Source organism: Terrapene carolina, unplaced genomic scaffold (genome assembly GCF_002925995.2).
Source record: "Terrapene carolina triunguis isolate 2854851 unplaced genomic scaffold, T_m_triunguis-2.0 Scaffold149, whole genome shotgun sequence".
NCBI classification, from domain to species: domain Eukaryota; kingdom Metazoa; phylum Chordata; order Testudines; family Emydidae; genus Terrapene; species Terrapene triunguis.
In genome coordinates, this window is record NW_020664500.1 from 17,486 (window position 1) to 39,213 (window position 21,728).

The window sequence follows — 21,728 nt, forward strand, 5'->3', positions numbered from 1 at the left end:
CCGGACATCCTAACATACTGGTGCTGCCACCTGTTCCAGAAGCTATCCCCACCTTTATGCAGTGTGGCTGTGTGAGTACCTGTGCAACAAGGAGATGCAAATGTCAGAGGGAAGATTTGGTGTATTCTGATGCATGCAACTGTGACAGTGACGAGCGTAGCAACAGAGTACTGTATTCATCAGTCACAGGTTCGGCAAGGGAGTAGTAATGTTACATCAGACATTCAGTAGCTCATAGTTATATGTAGGGATTACATAACGGCACATAGTTACACTTTGTAATTCACATGATATATTCATACAAGACATTCTACAGCCCTCTACTAAGAGTCATTACTGTTATATAAGTAGTTTATGTAATTAAGTACTGTTATATAAGTAGACATGTATTGTCATTGTATTCAGTGGTAGTAAGGAGATAATTACAGGTGTACCATGTGTACTTTAGACTTGTGTCTTCGGTTGAGCCAATAATGTTTTTTCTATAATTAGGTGGCAGGAGTCTTATTGTCTGCATAACTTCATAAAATAGCAGATGAAAAAACTGTTCTCAAATCAGTCTAGTCTACAAATAATGACAAAAAGTTTGATGTATTATATGGTACAAACAAGCTCATACTTTTGTGTGACTACAGACAAAGGCAAAGTATGGGAAAATGCATAAAATAGATAATTTGGAGCTAAAAATTCCCAAACTTTCCAAACAGTACTATTTTAAGTACATAGTTACATTATTAATTGTATTTAGAAGTTTTCTGCCAATTTTGGTCAAAATTAAACTATGTTTCTACGAGATGTGGCCCTTTGTGTGATTTTATGACACTTTTGGATTGGATGCTCAATAACATTTAACATTACATGATGTAGAAATACTGCATCACTTCCAGCATCTATACCCATCCTGGTGATGATCACCAGATATGTGCCTAACTTGTGATAACAATACAATTTTTCTTGTTCATAGGTTACCCCTTAGTGCCCCAAATGGGTCCAGGCTGGTAGACTAGGCTGGCATATCATAACTGTAATTAAACATTGCAAATTCTGCTTCTAAATGAAACCAGCAGCCCAGTTGGGTTGAGAGGAATCCTGTAAATTAGTCAGTGCTGTGGTTACAGGTAGCTCTCCCTTTTTGGTTAGCAGGTTAGCATTGCCTTAATGAATATCACGAAGGAAGATAGTGCATCATGACTTTATTGATTTTCATTTTCTCATACAGAATAATCACAGAAGTCACTAACTACAATGCTGAGAAAACAGATTCTTGTTTGTGGATGAAAGAAAGAATTCAAAGGACCCTAGAGATGTCCGACATTTTGAAGGAAGTGTAGGAGCAAGGATTAAAATTCACAGATAGTGAGGCGGTACTGGTTGCAACTTGTGCCATTCCAGGCACCGTCAGTGCACATCTCCATGCAGTTTTCTTTCCCTATGTCACTGGGCTCACCTGCATGCCAGTTTGTATAATTTATGGCTGTTCCATCCAGGAAACTGAATTTACCTGGAATCCCACCCCCCTTAATACCCAGATAGGTATAGCTATTAAATAACCTCACAATACTGAAAACAGCATCATTCTCCCCCTTATTCCTGGGAGATGCAATGGAGCCGCCCGCCTGTTTGCATGCTTCCAGTGTGGTCTCAAAATCGACTTCTTGCCCATTGGTAGCAAACATTTTTTTTCCAAATGTCGTTATGGTCCCATCGAAGGCAAGGACTACAAAGTAAAGCAAAAGATCTTGTTAAACTTTTTTGAATCATTGTATACTCTCATGATTACTCCTATACTGGGACTCCCTCTTTCTGTATTCTTCTATAATAAAATAACCCTTCCGAATACAATAAGGAACGCAAATTGCAAACTTCATACAACTCTCTCTCCTCCCCGCCCCCAGATTAAAAAAACCCAGAGCATGGGCTATGTCATGCTATCCTACCAAACACTGTCCTCTGCTGGATGGAACATCAATGACATGCTAAATTGAGTAGGCTATTGCTCCTGTCTAGTTGCTTCGGAACAAAGAGAATATAAACTCAAGAAGAGAGGAGAATGGAGGAGGGAGTTGAAAAGGGAGAAAGAGAAGGGGAGGAGAATTCATTAGAGTTAGTTACAAGACTAGAAGGGAATAGGAGATAGGAAAGAGATGGGAAAGAGAGGAGAAATAGATGAAGATGATGGAGAAGTGGAGAGAGAAATTATAATGAAAAGGAGTCAAAGGGAATGTGGATGGGAGGGGAAAAAATGAAGGAGAGAAGAGAAGAATTTTAAATAAAAAAAAAAAATCCACCGCTCCTTAGGCTCCTATCTTTTAAAGACTAGTGCACCTGCTTAACTTTGCATACACTGAGTAATGGGACTGACTTCATTGGGACTACCCACAGTGCATAAAGTTGAGCACATGCATAAATCTTTGCAGGCCTTAGTTAGGTATTACACTGTTGGCACTTTTGTAGCCACAGATTAACTGTGATGGCCATCAGGGTCACTCACAGAATTCAGGTGACCCAGAGAGATACTCCTGAAAGCACTTCTGCACAGAAAGGGATTATGCAATAAGCCACCTTTCCCTCGTTTGCATCAGTGTTTCAACCTATCACAGTTATCTGGGGCTGGTAGGAGGAACCCTAGTAACTAATTATATAGCCCACAGGTTAACCTCTTTAACACAATACAGAATGTATCATTGCCCATCCCCAGAGATCCTTGTTCCTTTGTATAAAAAGAATGTAAAAATAAATGGAACAAGACTCAGACTATTTTTAAGGAGCTGGTATTTCATGGCTTATTTTTTCCACACTTGTTAATCAAGTTATGGGTGGGGCAGAAAGCAAAAGCAGACAGATTACCTCTTTCCAGTCTGGCAATTTGATTTTTGAATCCTTTGAGGGTTTCTTCTAATTCAGGATTACGAATAGCAGGTAGGCCTATGGACCAAAAAAAAAATTATGCCCTTAAGTTTAAGTGTTAGGACCAGGCTTCACCGATAATGTGGATGTCATTGTGTAAAATTAATAGCAGGTTTTCTAAAACACTTGTGACTGAGTTACATTTGTTTGATTTTTCCATGTGAAAGAATTTGATCTCAGTGTGTTAAATGAAGGGCCGTTTCATATGCTGACCATCCTGATAATAAACAAGGCTTGTGGAAACTACTTTAAGAAGGAAACCACTGATGAAGAATTAAAATTGAGATCTTTGTGTTAGTCTTTAATGCCCCACCGGTGCTTTGCATCAGGCAAAAGAGGGTTTGGCAGGCGTACTGCTGTGCCTGGTTGATGCTAAAATAGTGTATGGGCTCCTTGAGATACAACTGACAGCCGGTGTAAGATACAACATCCTTCAGGCTGTTTCAGTGCTTCCTGGTCACAGCACTGGGAAGCTGCAAAGGTAGATTAAAAACTATCTTTGTAGCACTCACCCCCTTCACCTCCAATCCCCCTGGGACCTGGTTGGTCAGGAGAATCTGGGCTATAATCTGTAGTTTTCTACTCTGCGGCTGCTAATGATAAAGGCTGGCCTGTGCTCAGGATATGGTCAGAGAAGTAGATTTTGCTGTGATGAGATACTACTTGTGACTTGATAGCTGCTCTGGAAAGCCCTGACCACATGGGGTGTTGGTGGTGGAGCAGAATCAAGTGTAACAGACTTGTAAAGTGGGTGTTGTGTCTCCTTGTAATTATAATGGAAGGTAGAAGCTTTGGTGCTGTTGATCATGGATTCAAACCTTGTGGATAACCTTGCAGAAATGTAATCATCTCTTGTCAGCTTGTACAGTGTCAATTAGCTTGATTAAATTAATCTCTTATGTTTAAAGTACGACTGTACTTTGAAGAGTGACTCTGTAACGATGGCATTTAGGAGATTCAGGTTTATAGTCTCTCTGGGATGTCTGTATTAAACATATTCTTTTACAAAGAGAGAGACATTTTTGTTCTCACTTCCAGTGCTGCAAACCCAACCTAGGCTCTGAAAGACAAGCTGCACTCTTTCCTACTGGTACATCATCTCTAAGGTTATGCCTACCAGCAGCTGGGAGGGTGTGTCTCAGCGCAGGCAGGCAAACACACACCAACTCTGCTCAAGTTAGCATGCTAAAAATAGCAGTATGGCTATGGTGGCATGGGCAGCAGCTTGGACTAGTCACCTACATTGTACCTAGGACCTCAGAGGGTCAGGTGTGGCTACTTGAGTTGGTGTAGATATACCTTAAGTGTAAAGGTTCTGCAATCCCAGTTATGCCCGTAATGGGTATGTCGACACGTTGTTTTAAATCTTACAGCAGCAAGTCTCAGAGCCCAGGTCTACAGACTCAGTTTCGTGGGGCTTACGTCACTGTGCTAAAAACAGCTCTGTAGACATTCAGGCTGGAGCTCAGGCTCTGAAACTTGCCCCTTCCCCGGGCTTCAGAGCCTGAGTCCAAATGTCTGTAGACCTGAGCTCCGAGCCTCCTGGCTGCAGGTTTTGAAACGCACCCAGTGACACCAATGCAGTCCTAGCTCTCTCATTTTCAGTTGCATCACTTCTGCAGCCATACCAGGAGTAAGCCACAGTAAATTATCCTAGCCAGAAAAGCCAACAGACACAACTGAATAGACACACGAAGAAGATCAGCTGAGTAAGAAGATGCCATTTTCACATAGTCACTTTTCGGAGTAGAACTGAAAGTTAAAAAACTCAGTTATGGCCATTTTTCTCTAGGTTGCTTTAGATAGAAACACAGGTACATACAGAGAGACACCCCCACTCCATAAGGTTAAATGAACAGATTGTTCTTTTTCACCTGGTTGTCCAGGCTGACTTTGCTCTCCCTTCTCGCCTCGTTCACCCCTCAGCCCTTGTGGCCCATGAAGCCCATCTTTTCCAGGAGGATCTCTCATGGAACTTGGTGGCCCTGGGGGACCTGCTGAAGGGAAATACATGAGTGAAAACTTGCCAGACTCCTCACTGAGCTTCTTCCCAAATGATGCATTTAATTCAGAATAAGCACTGCTGCTGACCTTCAAGGGAACAGATTGCATTACATCAGCTCAATAGCTTTTCATTACCCGACATGATTTAGGTGAAGGTTGGATGCATGTCAGAGGCAGAACATTTACTCCCTACAATGAAAGAGCAAATGCACTTTCAGTGCCTAGAAACCTGGTCCCTGCAACATCCTTGATGTTTGGGTTGCAGGAAGCTGCTCACTTGTCCTCTAATCTGGAAGGAAGATCACACAATGGCCAATAGGGCTATGTGGTGAGGGAGCCTGGGAAAGTTCTAAGAAAGGCACTACCACTTATATTTTCCAACTCCCCAGAATGATCAGCTAGAGAGGCTACACACACACACACACACACACACACACACACACACACACAGATTGGTGTTCACTGCAAGAGTTCCTGGATTAGTTGCAAACGTGAACACAGATCAACAAAGTGAGTACCATGTGACTGGTACTCACTTCCAGCAGTACAGACCAGGCTGGAAAGGCATCTAGAGTCTTTAACATTTAGTTACTTTTATAGTGAAATCATGATATTACAGAGCAACTTCACTTTGCCCAAGAAGTCCCACTGACATAAAGGCAAATAGGATTTGGCTCTGTAAGTAGCAGTTCATTACAAGCTGGACTTGTAGTATTCACATCACATGGAAAACAATTCCAGATTTTCATTCTTCTGTACGATATGCAGAAATTGTCTACATGACAGAAAAGGGACTTTTAAAAACTGAATGAGCGCAATATGTTTGGAACAACCCCTTCACCCCCAGCATCCCTGTAGACACATTTTGATTCCTTCACAATCACATTAGCTGGTGGTCTTATAGCTTGGGGGGGCGGAGTAACATTCTGAAAAACAGCTAAGTAACCAAGTACCACTAACTTTCAACGAGACTTGGGCTTCTAAATGTCTGTCACTTTCGAAAATGGGACAGAAAGTGCAACAAAGTAGAATTTGGTTTATCAGATACAAATAATGAAACACAGCAGAATATCTCTATATCTGGGGTGAGTGACCACTGCAATTACCTTGAAGTCCTGGGACTGCTTTTAAACCAGGCTTTCCTTCTTTCGCAGGCAATTCGTTCAGTCCAGGTTTGCCAGGGATTCTCTGAATTCCTTCATGGTGGTCCCCAGCATGGCTCGTCGACAGCAAAAAGGCTATTGCTGTGACTACGTGAAACAATTGGGGCGACATTGTTGGAGGCCAGCTATAAAACAAAGAGTATTTACTACCCAGTGCTGAGTGCTTTTTTTCAAAATTAAAAATGATTGAGAAGTGAGAATTCTTTATTTCAAAATAACATTTTCTGTTTGGGACTGAAATCTTTTCAGCTTAGTCTTTTTCCCCCTGCGCTACTAACATGATTAGTGTAGCCATAAAGCGGTTGGAGTTTGAATGATTATTACAGTGCACCAAAATGAAACAATTAATCCTTTACAAAATATACTCATCTGTCTAGAGAGCAAAAAACTTTTTTATAAAGCTATTGATTAACTTATCTCATTTTTTCTTGTGTGACAAGTGTAACTCCAGTATTACTTATGTAGCAATAGGTAGGCATGTCCACTACAGTCAGAAAAAAACAATCAAGATTACTCTGGGTATACTGTCTTAATTATTTATGTTTTAAAAGGGAAAAGCAACCATTCAGACTTTATTCTTCTTCTGCCTCTCTCTCTTCATTGTCATAAATAGCATTTTATAAACACTTCTGTATCAGTGGTGATTTCCTCAGTAAAAATAGACTGGTGTATTAGCAACAGAAGGAAGTGCACAAAAGCATCTAAAATTGGAAGTTTAAATTGAGACTTTATGTTATACTTTAACTAGATTTTTTTTTTGTGATTTATAAAGAAGTTCAACTTACCTCTCAGCTCCAATGTGAAATGCAAAAGGAGCATGATGAAGGTCCAATTTATAGGGCGTGTAATTGGAGATACGTTTTTGTGTCTATTGGAAATGTATTGTGCGTGTAATTGGATATTCATTTGGCCAGCAACACAGACATTTGATAACAGTTACCTTGAATGATTTTTGCTTCGATTTTCTTTATGTTTAAAGCCGTGCGCAAGAACATTTGAAAAGTCAACATGCACTGATGCCTTCCCATTTTGTTGAGCTAAGATATTACATTTTAATTGGGTAAAATAGTCTTGGAGCAGAAGAATAGATGATTGCAGAGATGTCTGTCATGAGTTGTTTGCAGGATATAACGTTTCCATAGATCTTCTATTTACTCTAAGTATTAAATAATTACATCTTCATTGTGATTTTAAATGTCTCAGAAGAAAAACAAGCCAGAACACAGCTGACTTTTATTATATACATATTATTTTCTCATATACCATAGTGTAAAAGTGTTATATGCCCATCAGTGACTGGAGCTGAAAGCTCATGAGTAAGTAAAATCTACCATAATAGAGACAAAGCATAAAAAACAGGACACACCATCTCCACCTGTGCCCTATTCAGAGTAACTCCCAGATAAGAATTTAGTTGATGCACTAAGGTATAAGTAGATGCACCACAGAATATTGTAAGGGAAATTCCATATTCCACTAAGGATAGTTTAACATGATAATATGAGGGGGATAATATCACCCACGAAACAGGAAGCCAGATTCTTATTGAGATTAAATTCCTTTTACACAATTCTGGCAGTGCAAAGAGGCCTTAAAAATGGTGGAAACATACTGGAAATGGAAGACTTCTTTATATTACCTTACATTTTTATGTCCTTGGTAAAAGTTGTTCCTTTCTAGTGGCTATTTAGTGATCTACATTAAATGAGTCACTGATCGTGGTCCAGTTCACAACGGAACAAATGACTTTAATGGTGCGTTTTGTAACAACAACAGAACCTAATGAAAAATGTCCCTGCAATGGTGACTGTCAGAGAGCATTTTCTAGAATTTATTGACATTGATGATACTACAGGAGCTGGTATGACAAATGTGCTTCTTAAAAAGCTGGAAGATACGGGAACTGTCATAGCTGACATGAGAGGTCAGGGCTACGATAATGGCGCCAACATGAGAGGAAAGAACAGAGGAGTGCAGACACGGATCCGAGAGTTAAACCTTCAAGCTTTTTTGTCCCATGCAGTTCTCATTGAACTTGTTGGTCAGTGATGCAGCATCAGCTTCTAGTGAGGCTGCTGACTTTTAAAATGTAATTTAAAGCATCTATGTATTTTTCTCTGCATCAATTCATCGATGACAAATTTTGAAGCAACATCTGGGAACATCCTCCCTGACACTGAAACCACTGAGTGCCACACGATGGGAAAGGCGAGTGGAGGTGATAAAGCCTATCAAACACCAAATTGGGAAGATAGATTATGCCATAGTTGCCATTATGGAGGATAATGTTATGACAGGAACTGTTCATGGGAGAACAGTGGCAGAAGGAAATGGAATCACCAGAAACATACATAACTTCAAATTTCTGTGTGGCTTAGTGTTGTGGCATGACATGCTGTTTGAAATAAATGTTGTAAGCAAGAGACTCCAAGGTGCTGACCTTGATATATCTGGAGCAACGGAACAACTGGACAAAGCAAAGTAATACCTACAGTCTTACCAGTCAGATGAGGGATTTCAAAACGTTCTGAAGAGTGCACAGAAGTTGGCAGAGGAACTTCACACTGAAGCTATTTTCCCACCCATTCAAGAATACAAGAGTCACCGAAGAAGACGACATTTTGATTATGAGGCATGGGATAATCCCTTAAGAGACCCCAAACAACAATTCAAAGTTGAATTCTTTAACCAGGTGCTAGATTGTGCAATACAGACAGTTGAAGAACATTTCATGCAGCTCATGGAACACAGCAGTATATTTGGGATGTTGTATGATATTCCAAAACTCCTCACTATACCTGAAGAAGACCTACACCAGCAATGCAGGGCACTAGAGACAGTGTCGACACATGATGACATGCGCGATAGTGATGCGAGTGATTTAGGTGATGAACTGAAAGTCCTTTCAAGATACATTTCAGCAGGATCATCTCCAAAGGCTGTTCTGGAATATATGTGCACAAATAAGATGACCACCCTCTTTCCAAATGCTTTTGTTGCTCTGTGCATACTTCTAACACTTCCTGTAACAGTTGCTAGTGGAGAACGCAGCTTTTCAAAGCTGAAGTTAATAAAAACACATCTATGCTCCACAATGACACAGGAGAGGCTGGTCGGCCTTGTAACCATCTCAACAGAGCATGAGCTGGCCCAGACTGTGGACCTTCAAGAAGCAGTTCAAATCTTTGCAACCAAGAAGGCACGGAAAGCATTACATTGATTATTCAAACAGATAAAAATGCCAGTGTTTACCATGCAGACAAGAAAAGTTACATTTGCTGTTCAGGCGTTTGAAAGTTAAGTGTTACTTAAAATTTTTGAACAAGGCATTTTAAGTTGTTAGTTCTCCTTTATTGGGGTAGGTAGCAGAGCAGTACCATGAGAGGAGTAGAACAGGAAGAAGGCAGAATTGAGACGTTTCAAAGTTTTGGGCCAAGCGAGGAGGTGTGGGGGCATCATTTGAGCTCGCCACCTCAGGTGCCAAAATGTTGTGGGACGGCCCTGTTCATACCTATTTGCTAACAGCAAAGTAAATTTTTCTGAGAGAAAAAAATTCTGTCAGAAAATGATGCTTCAACAAAACTGAAACCTTCCTTGGGCACGTATCAACTTCATCAATTTTTTCAATGAAAACTTCTCTGAAAATCTGATTTTTATAAGGTAAAAATGTTTTATTTCAACTTTATCATTTTGACTTTTCTGTTCTATTACAATTTATAATATTAAAGTTGAGACGTTTTGATAAAGTCAAAACAAAATGTCGCTTTGAATTTTCTTAAATGAAATTTTGGAACTTTTGTTCCAATTCAGAATGAAAAAACAAGCCAACTTGGAATTTCCTGTGGCACAGAAAAACTGGGTTGTAACCAGCTGTAAGGAATGTAGAGAGTCAGGACTCCTGGGTTTCATTCCAGGTTCTGAAGGGGAGAATCCTCTAGTGGTAATAGACCCATCTGCCCCCTCCCTCCCACAAGCCTGTTTGTCCCCCTCTCTTCCTATGTGCTCCACTGCCCAAATCCTGCCTTATTCCTCCACTGCTCCTATCCAGACCTATTTAGGATGATCACAGAGCCATCTTTACAGTTATCTAAAATCCTTCTCCCTTCCTCTTTCTCAAGCAACTATGCAACTGCCCCTCCCCTCCAATACTATCTCCCTCACTTGCTGCTATGCACACACTCCACCTTCTGTCTCTTACTGCTTCCCACCCCTATCTCTAGCTATTGTACTGTTCCCACCCCTCACCCTGCCTGCAACCCCTTCTCCCCATGCCCCGCCTCCACTTCCTCAACACTCTGAAATCTAAGTCAGGCTGATTCCCCCTCCTTCTTGCTGCCTGGGCAGAAACAGCGGGTTGGGGGTGAGCACTGAGTGCACAAGAGGATCTACAGGCTTTCAGTTCAGGTGTCCAGTGCCACAGCAGCTCAGAGCAGCAACTTCAGGTGCCAGAATGTCTAAAAAAATTCTTAAAAATAATTTGTTAAAATGGGTAAAACAATGCGTTTTCTCCTCACCTAACCTCACTCTCAGAAATGGCTGCACCATTTTTGGTGAGACTTTTAAAAAAAATTTCAGGCTGAGGCCGACATGCCTGAACATTTAAAGTTTGACAAAGTTATAAGCAAATGAAAACTGGTTCTTAGGTTGTAATGGGAAGTGTTGGGTAACCTTACCCACTGGTATCGCTACCTGCACCAGCAGTAACACACACACACACACACACACACACACACAAAATTATGTCAGTTGTGCTGCTGTGTATAAGAAAGATAACATTTGAATCATTGTTGCTACCACTGTTATACAATAGCAGCATATCTTGTACAAAGTATATCATGGAAGGTGTCAATGGAACAGTTATGATTTACTAAGTATGATTATCCTGTTCATATGCATGTATTACCTTTGTATCTGAAGTTATGAATAGTGTCTATGTATCTTAAACATGTGGCGTATTCCAGAGTGACACCCCGCAGATAGAGTTACATCTGGGCCAGACAGCTGTGTGTTGATGGCCTATCAGAGACACTCCATAAGAACATAAGAATGACCCTACTGGGTCAGACCAAAGGTCCATCTAGCCTAGTATCCTGTCTTCTGACAGCGGCCAGTGCCAGGTGACCCAGAGGGAATGAACAGAACAGGTAATCATCAAGTGATCCATCCCCTGTCGCTCATTCCCAGCTTCTGGCAAACAGAGGCTAGGGACACCATGCCTGCCCATCCTGGATAAAAGCCATTGATTGGACCTATCCTCCATGAATTTATCTAGTTCTTCTTTGAACCCTTTTATGGTCTTGGCCTTCACAACATCCTCTGGCAAGGAGTTCCACAGGTTGACTGTGCGTTGTCTGAAGAAATACTTCCTTTTATTTGTTTTAAACCTGCTGCCTATTAATTTCATTTGGTGACCCCTAGTTCTTGTGTTATGAGAAGTAGTAAACACTTCCTTTTCTACTTTCTCTACACCAGTCATGATTTTATAGACCTCAATCATATCTCCCCTTAGCCATCTCTTTCCAAGCTGAAAAGTCCCAGTTTTATTAATCTCTCCTCATACGGAAGCCATTCCATACCCCTAATAATTTTTGTTGTCCTTTTCTGAACCTTTTCCAATATATCTTTTTTGAGATGGGGTGACCACATCTGCACGCAGTATTCAAGATGTGAGCATACCATGGATTTATATAGAGGCAACATGATATTTTCCGTCCTATTTTCTATCCCCTTCTTAATTATTCCCAGCATTCTGTTCGTTTTCTTGACTGTCATTGCACATTGAGTGGATGTTTTCAGAGAACTATCCACAATGACTACAAGATCTCTTTCTTGAGTGGTAACAGCTAATTTAGACCCCATTATTTTATATGTATAGTTGGGATTATGCTTTCCAATGTGAATTACTTTGCATTTATCAACATTAAATTTCATCTGCCATTTTATTGCCCAGTTACTCCACTCTCACAATGGGCCATTGACAAACCCTCATCCTGTCCAGATAGCTCTTCATGCCTCAGACAGCAAGAAGCCAATGGCCACCCGCATGAGTCAGCAAAGCATGTAAGGGCATGTGATATGCTCAGGTGAACCTGGACTCCACCTTGGGCCAGTAACTTTCCACATACAGGGGCTGTGGGCTTTGTTTGGGACAGTAATATTCCATGCATATGGCAGAGGATATAAAAAGACACCTGAAACTGCTCCATGTTGCCGCTCTCTGCTCTGGACTATGAATTTATAGCTAAAATGAGCATCTTGAACTATGGCTTGAGGTCCTTTCAATCTTTTGGAAGTTATCAGACAGACTTTACAAGCCAGCAGCCTATGACATCAGTGTTACAGACCTGATATAAGGACTTCACAATCATTTGCATGTATATGATCTATTTATGACTCTCTTCTTTTATTATTAAATCTTTAGTTAGTTTACTAAGGATTGGCTGACAGCATGACATTTGGGTAAGATCTGTGTTATATATTGACCTCGGTCTATGGGTCTGATCCTTTGGGCTTAGAAAGAACCTCACATATGGTAAAGCGGGTTTTCAATAACCTCTCAATATATTAGATAGGGATGCCCAGATGGGAGCCAAGGGCTGGAATGCCTAAGGGAACTGTTGTTTGGTTTCTGGTTAATCAGTGTGGTACTGCAGAAGCTGTTTTGTTACCGGTTGGGTGAATCTAATTAAAGAATAAACCACAGTTTTGGGGGATTGTCTGCCCTGAATGTGGCATTCTCAGAGTGGGCTGCCCGAGGCACCCAATCACATCAATGATGGGGTGTTTACACCAAGGAGGAAAAGGAGCTGTTTAGAGCTGGTCCAACTGGGAGTAATGGGATGAAGTCTAGCACAGGGGAAGATTTAGGCTAAATAGCAGGAAACATTTCTTAATCATGACATCTATTTGAATGTATATGGTCCCCAAGGGAAGTGGCGGAGGCCCCATTGGTTTAGATATTTCCAATTGAATTGGAGATCATTGGAGAACACATTATAGGGGATAACCGTGTCATGATACCCTGAACAATAGACTAGATACTACCTATTTGGTTACTATTATCAGAGTGCACGAAAGCTTTAGAAACTGAGCTCGCTATAAATAGGCAAATTCAAAGATCAATGTGGAATTAAGCCTATTACAACTATTGGTTCATAATAGAGGTCTGTCATTAAAGGTAACAAGAGCTAGACAGGTTCCCAGCTAGACGTCAAATACACTTAACTTCCTGATTCCCAAATGTTTTTCTGAAAAAATCTTTTTCTGAATAAATACTTAATCACTGATGCTTCCTGGAACATTTAATTAACTTTACACAGCTGAGTAAAGATACCAAGCGTTATGTGCTTTTGTCTCAAAAATTACAGGGCAAATATCAGTTTTCATAAACTTTAATACATCAGTTTATGTAACAACCACTCCTGCAGTGGCCAGGAGAAGGTAATAATCTTATTAATGATGGTTGAACCTGAAAAAGGTTAGAAAAGGCCTCCGAACTTCAGTATTTATCCAAATTGGTTTCGGTGCATTCTAGGAGTCAAGAAACTGCACATTAGGGGAGGTTCAAAAAGGAACAGTACAAGAAACCTTGTCCATCTCAGATATAGACGGTCGGGCCTCTGAGTTCTAGAGTGTCCTTCATTTTTTCTTATTACTATTTTTGCATTACAATAGTACCTAGAGGCACGGTGCATACACATATTAAGAGACAATCCTTGTCTCCAATAGCTTTCATTCCAAACAGACAGGAAAGGCAAAGAATGGGAGGGGAAACAGACCCAGAGAAAGGAAACAACTCACCCAAGGTCACACAGCATGTCAGCAGCAGAACAAGAAACAGAACCATGACTTCAGTGGCACCAAGATTTCACCCAAGCTCTCAAGTCTCAGTCCACTCTAGTGAACCACACTGTCTCTCTAGGTGTTTTTCAGCACCTGAATGAGCAGGTTACTTTGCACACCAGTAGCTGCATCATTAAAAAGCACCACAAAACATCGCTCCTTTCACGGCCTCTAAGAGAAGAGAACCCACTCATCCAGATGCTGTAAAACAACAGGAGAAAATAAGCGAAACTCTAGACAGCAGACAGGTCCTGCTGCCTGGTATCCCATGTATCCACATAAAAGAAAAGATATCACTGGGGAGATGCAGGTACTCAGGCTGAACCCTATGTTAAGTCACCCACAGCGGCCTCAGCATCAGACTTTGGTTTTGGTACAATGTTGAAGTCCTACAAAAGGGGCAGATTTCCTGCTGTTTCCAGGTCTGTGTTTGATTTTGGAAGTATAACCCCTCCTAAATCTATTTATCACAAGGACGGGTGTTATCCAGCAATCTTCATATAAGAAAGGAAAGTCCTTCTAGCTGTGTAATGAAATGATAAAATCAACTAAGTGGCTACATTGTAATAATCAAAGATAGATAAAGCCAAGAGTTTTGTTTGTAGAATAGTAAATCTTCCTTCTTCACAGAATCTATGCCATTCTAGTTGGCATATTTTTGGCCAAGACAACTTTCCAACAATAGGACTTTAAAGAGGTTATTTTGCAAGTGAAGATTCAACATTATGAAATCCACATAATGGACATTATATCAAGAGTTGCTATTCTATGCCAATTTTGAAGTAGCAGTCATGTTGCACATTCTTAGACTGGCTGGAGACCTTTGCTGTGTATTGGCCTGTACAAGGGACCCCTCCTTTACTGCCAAAAAATACTCCATTCCCTAATATTGGAACTCAAAGTTTTGCTGAAGCACAGTGTATGAATTGGCCATACAGAGGAGTCCCTACAGTGTAGGATAGGAAAAAGATCACTCCCCGGCATGGTGTAGAGTCCAACACTATGCAGGCTCCCTGGGTAGCAACATCCAGGAAGATCTTGGGAAAAGGAGAAGCTAGGACCAGTGTGTCTATTACTCTGTATACCTGTGGTACCTCCTTCTCTTCCTGCATTGGTGAGAGAATGGTTTGAGGACACTCCTGGGAAGCTGTGTATGGGGAGATTTTGACAAACCAGTAAAGTGTCTGAACCTACTGTTGCTCATTGCTAAAAGTAGTCAAGTCAGCAGGCCGTAAAATGGCTATGCAGCAGCCTCAGCTTGACCAAGGCAGGAGGGGAGGGGGTTTGGGTGCCACAGAAAGGGCAGCTTGACCCCACATCCTTCCTGATAAGAATTGTGTTGAAGTTGCCGATACATGCATTTTAGAAGAGCAGGATGTGCCCTCAGGAATGTTTGTTAGGGCCTCAAGGCCGCAAACTCTGGTTACCAAGTTACCAAGAGCTCTGGCTCCACAGGATGGGGAAGTGTGTGAGAAATTTCTCACTCCCTTCTGCTTATGAGGATTCCCAATGCACAGCCCAGTTACTCAATCTGAATACCAAGTAGTAGTAGTGGTGGTGGTGGTGAGCCAAAGCTCTTTGAAATCAACGGCTTTGGATCAGGACCTATGTCACTGCTGGCAGCCCTCTTCTCAAACCTTGCTTTTGCTGTCTGATGATGGTGGTCAGATGTGCATGTGGTTTGTGTGGGTGTGTAAAATCTATTCAGTTTACACATCAGAATGATATTGTTTGTCCAGTGGTTAGTATGATATAAAAGAGTCTTGACAGAACTGTAAAATACTGTAAATGACTATTTCTATAGTGCTATAGGAGAACAGGGTATTTGACACACAAAAACAAAATGGGCAGCTTGCAGTATAGCTAAATGATCTATGATTTCCAGGGCTTTTGTTGTGATCTCCCTTTATAATAACTGAGTTGAATTTTATTGCAGGGTTTCATATTACACAGTATGGCCTCAGTCCTGCAAAGAGATGCATATAGGCAGATCCACTGAAGTATACCTGTGTGCATTTCCTTCCAGGATTGACACCTGCTCCTCTAATGTTGTGGCATAGTATATGCTGCATTATCCAGGCATGTAACTACAATGGAATGTACAAAGTTGTCTTAGCATGGGACTCCTCAAACACACTAAGCCAAACCCTGAAATCCTTACCTGGAGCTTACTCAGCCACAGTCAGACAAGGCAGAGTTTGGTTACTATAATTAACCCCCTCTCAAATTAGGGATAATTCTAGTTACAAATCAATCACCTTCGATAGCTACTATTTCCTTAGTAAGCATGAGGAAGGAAAATATTACATCATGATTTTGTTTCTCTCAGATAAAATAATCACAGAAGACATTAGCTATATTGCTGAGAGAACAGGCTCCTGTTTATGTCTGAGACACAGAATATTGCATGGACTCTGCACTATGAAATTACTGAGAGGATATGCTTTAAAATTCACAGATAGTGAGGCGGTACTGGTTGCATTTTCTGTCATTCCAGCCTCCATCAGTGTACATCTCCACACAATTTTCCCCTCCTTTGCCATTTGGCTCACTAGCATGCCAGTTGGTATAATTCAGAGGTTTCCCATCCAGATACTGGAATTCACCTGGAACATCACTCTCCCTTATACCCAGATAAGCATATCTGTTAAACTGTTTCACAATATCCAAAATAGCATCGTTCTCCTCCTTGTTCCTGGGAGTGGCGATGGAGCCACCAGCATGTTCGCATGCTTTTAATGTGGTTTCAAAATTGACTTCTTTCCCACTGGTAGCGAGAATTTTTTCCCCCACTTCTGTTAGTTTTCCTTCCAAAGTAAGGACTGCAAAGGAAAGTGAAAAGATCTGGTTGGTTTTTTGTCTTATTTTATACTGTCCATGTTCCTACTATACTCCTGGGAAGGGAGAAAAACCATGAGGAAATGAAAGAAAGGAAAAGAAGAGAACATTACAAATAGAAAGGGAAAGAAGGAGGAAAAAATAAAGGGAGAAAGGAAAGAGGATTGAAAAGAGACAGAGGAAAAGAGTGAAGAGGAGGAGAAAAGGAGGAACTACCTCTGTGTCAATCCTACCAACTCATTCGTTTTTTCAGCGAGTCTATATAATTCTTCACCTATGGACATCTGTCTCTTCTCCTACAACCTAAGTGTGCTCTACTCCCCTATACTAAATACACTTTCAGACCTGCTCTGTTATGTGCAATCAGTAGAGCGGATTGAAATTTTCCAAATTTTAACAAGAGAAAAGGAAAGTAATTTTGACAAAAATCTTTGATTTTTCTCCCCAATTTTCCCCAACAGCTCTAATGACTACACCACCCCAGAGTGTATTGAGAATATAAGCACTACTGCCATCATAGAACTGCCTCAGTTTCAATGATTCCCAAGAGCTCAACTATAACACTACAAAATCCTTTTAACAAGATTTTTTTAATGCGATTTGAATGAATGTGAGTGGCGTTTCCTTAAAGGTCCTTGCTACTCGGGGAGAATCAGGCCCTGTGTCAGCTCGACAGAGATCTTATCTGCTTTGGAGAACAACTGTGGCAACCCTATATAGATCCTCTTGCTGAGGGAATGGGCCCTAAGCAGTCTCCTATTAGGGATTTGAGCTTCTCCAGATGGAGTTCAGTCCCTGTGAGTACCCTCCCCAGATGATCTGTGTTTCAAAAGAGCTGAGCCGCACACTTCACCTTGCATGTATCTTGCTCCTCCTCATAAATAAACCAATGGAGAGTTAGACAAAAGGGGGTAACTTTTCTGCTCTGTTAAGACTTGCAGATTCCACTCCCTAAAGTGGGAGTGGCACATTAATCAGTTGGTCATGGTGAGGGAAACCTACTCCCAAAAAGCAACATGTACAAGCAAGACAAACTGCAATAGCCTGCTTGATGTTTATTTCCACGTGCTGCCCTACATGCTGGACATGCACAGTACAGTCCTTCGCACTATGCTGTGCCTAGTCCCTTTTGATTCTAGTCTATGTAAGTTCTGATACTCCATTCATACATGTAGTATGCAGAATGCTCAGTATGTTGTATAGCCCTAAGCCCCCGTCTATGCCCCATCTTATGGACAGCCTTTTGCATTGCACTATATACTGCATAGACACACATACACTGACCAATCTTTCTTGCGTGGCTTCCATTACTGCAGTATCTGAGCGCCTCACAAATTATCTTTACAACACCCTTGTGAGGTAGGGCGGTGCTATTATCCCCATGTTATGGTACAGACAGACTGAGTGACTTGCCTAGGGTCATACAAGATATTTGTGGCAGAGCAGGAATTGAACCCTGGTCTCCCACATCTCAGGCTGGGCTGCTGGATCAGCTTTCCTGTCCTTCCAATGTGCAACAAACACCTCAGCATTCTTAATTGGTGCTTGGAAGTAAGTTTAGGTGAGGAAAGTTTTAGAATGGAATACTATTTTTGAAATATAACTTACTTTAAGTTGGGCTATCACGGTTCATTTTGTACATTGCATTTTACAGAAGTTGTGAGGAAAAGCAGAAAGATTACCTCCTTCCAGTCTGGTAATTCGATGTTTTAAAACCTGGAGGCTTTCTTGCAATTCAGGATCAACAGAAGCAGGCAGGCCTAGAGATAATAATAATTATACAATTGATTTAAACTGGACTTCACTGATATGAAAAATGCATCATATACAATTAATAACAATTTTCCAAAATTGTCTTGTACTTGATGTATGTCAGTTTCATTTTCTGTGGTGGAAAATTCTATTTCCCTGCATTTATATATTTTCAAAGAAACCCTATCACATATTGATTGTTCTTATACATAATAAATAAAGTATATGCTTGTTGAAACTCCAGAGAGTTTCAACTACTGGAGCGTAGTTACTTAAAGCACATTACATGTGAAATAAAATCAATTTTTCTAATCTGAAGTCTTTTGTGTATGTGAAATCCACGAAAGGGTTAATATTTTAGAAACTGTATCCTGTGTAGGCTGAGCTAATCAGAACTTGCTCTGATTAAAATTTGCAACTTGACAGCCACAATGTAAAACTTTAGTTGGTGTGGAGTTCCTGTGATATTGAACAGAACTGGAATTCTCTTCTCTGTTTCCTTTATGATCAGTTAAACTCTAATAGTTTTTCAGTATGCTTCTATCTGAATAGTGACTGCAAAAATGTCATTGTAAGTTCTTTCCAAGATGACATATGACATATTCATAGTTTATAGATATAGAGATTTTAAAAACAAAAAAACTCCCAGAATGCAAGTTTTTCATGGTATCTGAGAATCAAGCTGGCTATGATTTTCATACAAAATCATCACCAGTAATAAAACTTCTGCGGGTGAAATTATGCCATCTGTGACACCTGTACAGTCCCATTGCCATTAGTGGGGTAGAATAACTGTAACTGATTGAAACTCAGTACAGGATTCTGTTGCTGCTGCACAAGGAGGAATAGATTCCTTCTCAGTGTCTCGGAGCTGTGCTGGCTCTGCATTTGTAAGACGAGTAAAAGGTAGTAAAACGTATTTTAATCAATACAGTCAGGAGGTCTGATATGATAGATACAGGAAGCAGATCAGTTGAATAACAAAGGCACCATTTTTACAGTCACTTCTAATAGCAGAACTGCACTTCAATAGACTCAGTTACTTTTCCCTGGACAGCTTTATACACAGCACAAGTATCCAGTTTTTTTGGACTAAACAAAGATTTGTCTTATTCACCTTGTGGTCCAGGCTCCCCTCTCTCCCCCTTGTTGCCTTTTTCACCCTGGGACCCTTTCACCCCAGGAAGCCCATCTCTTCCAGGAAGACCTGGCATGCCACTGGGTGGCCCCTGAGGACCTGGAGAAGAGAAGCACACAAATGAAAAATGTACAAAATTTCTTTTCAACTGATGCATTTTATGGGAAATTCAGAATAAACATGGGTTTAACAGATGCTGGCCAGCAAAGCAACAAACTGCATTGTGCTTCTGAATAACTTCATTAATGCACAAGCCTCAGGTGTCTGTTGGCTTCATAACAGAGGCAAAACACTGACTCCCTGGAATGAGCAACCAAATGCATGTTAGGAGCCCAACTACTTCAATCTTGGAGCATCTTTGGTGATGGAGCTGGAGAAAGCTTCTGACCTGCCTTTTGGCATGGAAGGAATATTGCACAATGCAACAATCAGCATCTGCAGGTGGTGCATTAACAGACCAATGGAGCATACAGCCCCTTGGCTTCAACAACCTGAGAAGTGCATCAGAAGCCTAATTAATACACTGACATGTAATTGCTTCCTGGTACTACATTTTCATTCATTCATTTTAAAAACCAGTTTTGTTGAACATTATAGAAAGTATCCTTCTGCATGAAAAGTAGTTCCCACTGAAAGGGTAATTGAAAAGAGATGGGGAAAGCTATGCTTGTGAATGCATTGATCAATTGTTAGTTTTCTGCCCTAATTCTCTCTCATTTTAAGAAGACCCTGAACTGTTGCCTTCTCCTCTTATGCCCAAGAAATCAGTTGTAGTTTATGCCCAACAGCCACTTTCATCTAATTTTCTTGCAAAAAAATGAATTTGGACTATAGACCAGCGCCCCATTTAATTTTGACACTGGGAAGCGGGTTTAAAAATGGCTGAAGAAGCCACAATCCTTTTCTGTAAGGGAAGCTTGTCACGGGGCAGGGGACAAATTAACAGTTGGAGCTGAGTGGGAGATTGTTTCCACAAGAGTCTGAGATATCAGTTTTCTTTTCTGTCCCAAATCAAGACAAAAAAGTAGAAGTAAAAAAAAAAAAAAAAAAGTTTGGATCAGGTCAACTGAAGTGTTTTATTTCTATAATTTCAAAACATTTTGTTTTTGACTTTTTTATGCCCCCCACTTTTTTTTACACTACAACTCAACTAAAAAAACTGAAACAAAAACTGGGTTTGAGCCAAAACCCAAACTTTTCTTTTAAAAAATATGAAAATTGGATGTTTGACAATTTTGAACCTTTTTTCTCCCCCACCCCCCGTTTTTTGAATTGTGAGATTTGTCAAAAATAACCCGTTTCTGCAAACCATTATGATTTTGACAAATTGACATTTTATGACCAAAAAAATTGTCAGAAAATTCCTAACCAACTCTAATAAAATTGCCACTTTTTCTCCTTCAGCTTCTCACTCTTCTGCCAAAGAACTGCTTTTGTTTCCCTCTCATTTCCACAACATAAATGTTCCTCCTGCTCCACACCACAGAGAGTTGTTGCACCACCAGAAGTTCACTACAAGTTGGAACTATAGGACAATTTCACTCTAAGCAGAAATTCACTGTATTTACTGACTTCACTGTAAGAGGGTTCCACTATGCATTAAATAGAACTCACCATTTCTTTATTTCATCTGACTCAAGGAAACAGGTGATAAACCATTTAGTTTACTAAGCATAATAGTCAACACAGCAATACATCTATTTAAAAGGGGAGATAACCACTGACCATACCTGGTGGGCCTGAGTCTCCTTTCATACCATCTCTGCCATCTCTTCCAGGCAATCCATTGGCTCCTGGGGTGCCAGGGATTCCAGGAGTTCCTGCACACTTCTCCTCAGCATGACACATCACCAGAAAAAAAACTGCTGCTGCAAGTATGTGAAGTGACTGGAGTGACAGCATTGTTCAGGCCAGCTACAAAAGCAAGTTGCATTTACCATGCAATTCGGCACTGAGAAAAATAAGATCTGATTTATGGTAACTGGAAATAATGAAGAAGTGGTCAAATTTGGCCTTGAATGAAGTCTTCAGTTTGGGATTAAATCTTTCAAGTTTTGTTTTTTCCCCCCTATTTATATTGAGGT

At 40.6% G+C, this 21,728-nt stretch overlaps 2 protein-coding genes across 2 annotated transcripts; both read right to left on the reverse strand.

Moving 5' to 3' along the window:
* Positions 1-1,340: 1,340 nt before the first annotated feature.
* LOC113406915 (pulmonary surfactant-associated protein A1-like) lies at positions 1,341-6,186 on the reverse strand. The gene is made up of 4 exons (XM_026653790.1): positions 6,018-6,186; positions 4,782-4,904; positions 2,848-2,925; positions 1,341-1,717 (listed from the first exon to the last, which is right to left on the reverse strand). Exons 1-4 carry the CDS (start codon positions 6,184-6,186, stop codon positions 1,341-1,343), a joined length of 747 nt encoding a protein of 248 aa, XP_026509575.1.
* A 10,175-nt stretch (positions 6,187-16,361) lies between these two features.
* LOC113406916 (pulmonary surfactant-associated protein A-like) lies at positions 16,362-21,546 on the reverse strand. The gene is made up of 4 exons (XM_026653791.1): positions 21,375-21,546; positions 19,624-19,743; positions 18,437-18,514; positions 16,362-16,738 (listed from the first exon to the last, which is right to left on the reverse strand). Exons 1-4 carry the CDS (start codon positions 21,544-21,546, stop codon positions 16,362-16,364), a joined length of 747 nt encoding a protein of 248 aa, XP_026509576.1.
* Between the last annotated feature and the right edge of the window lie 182 nt (positions 21,547-21,728).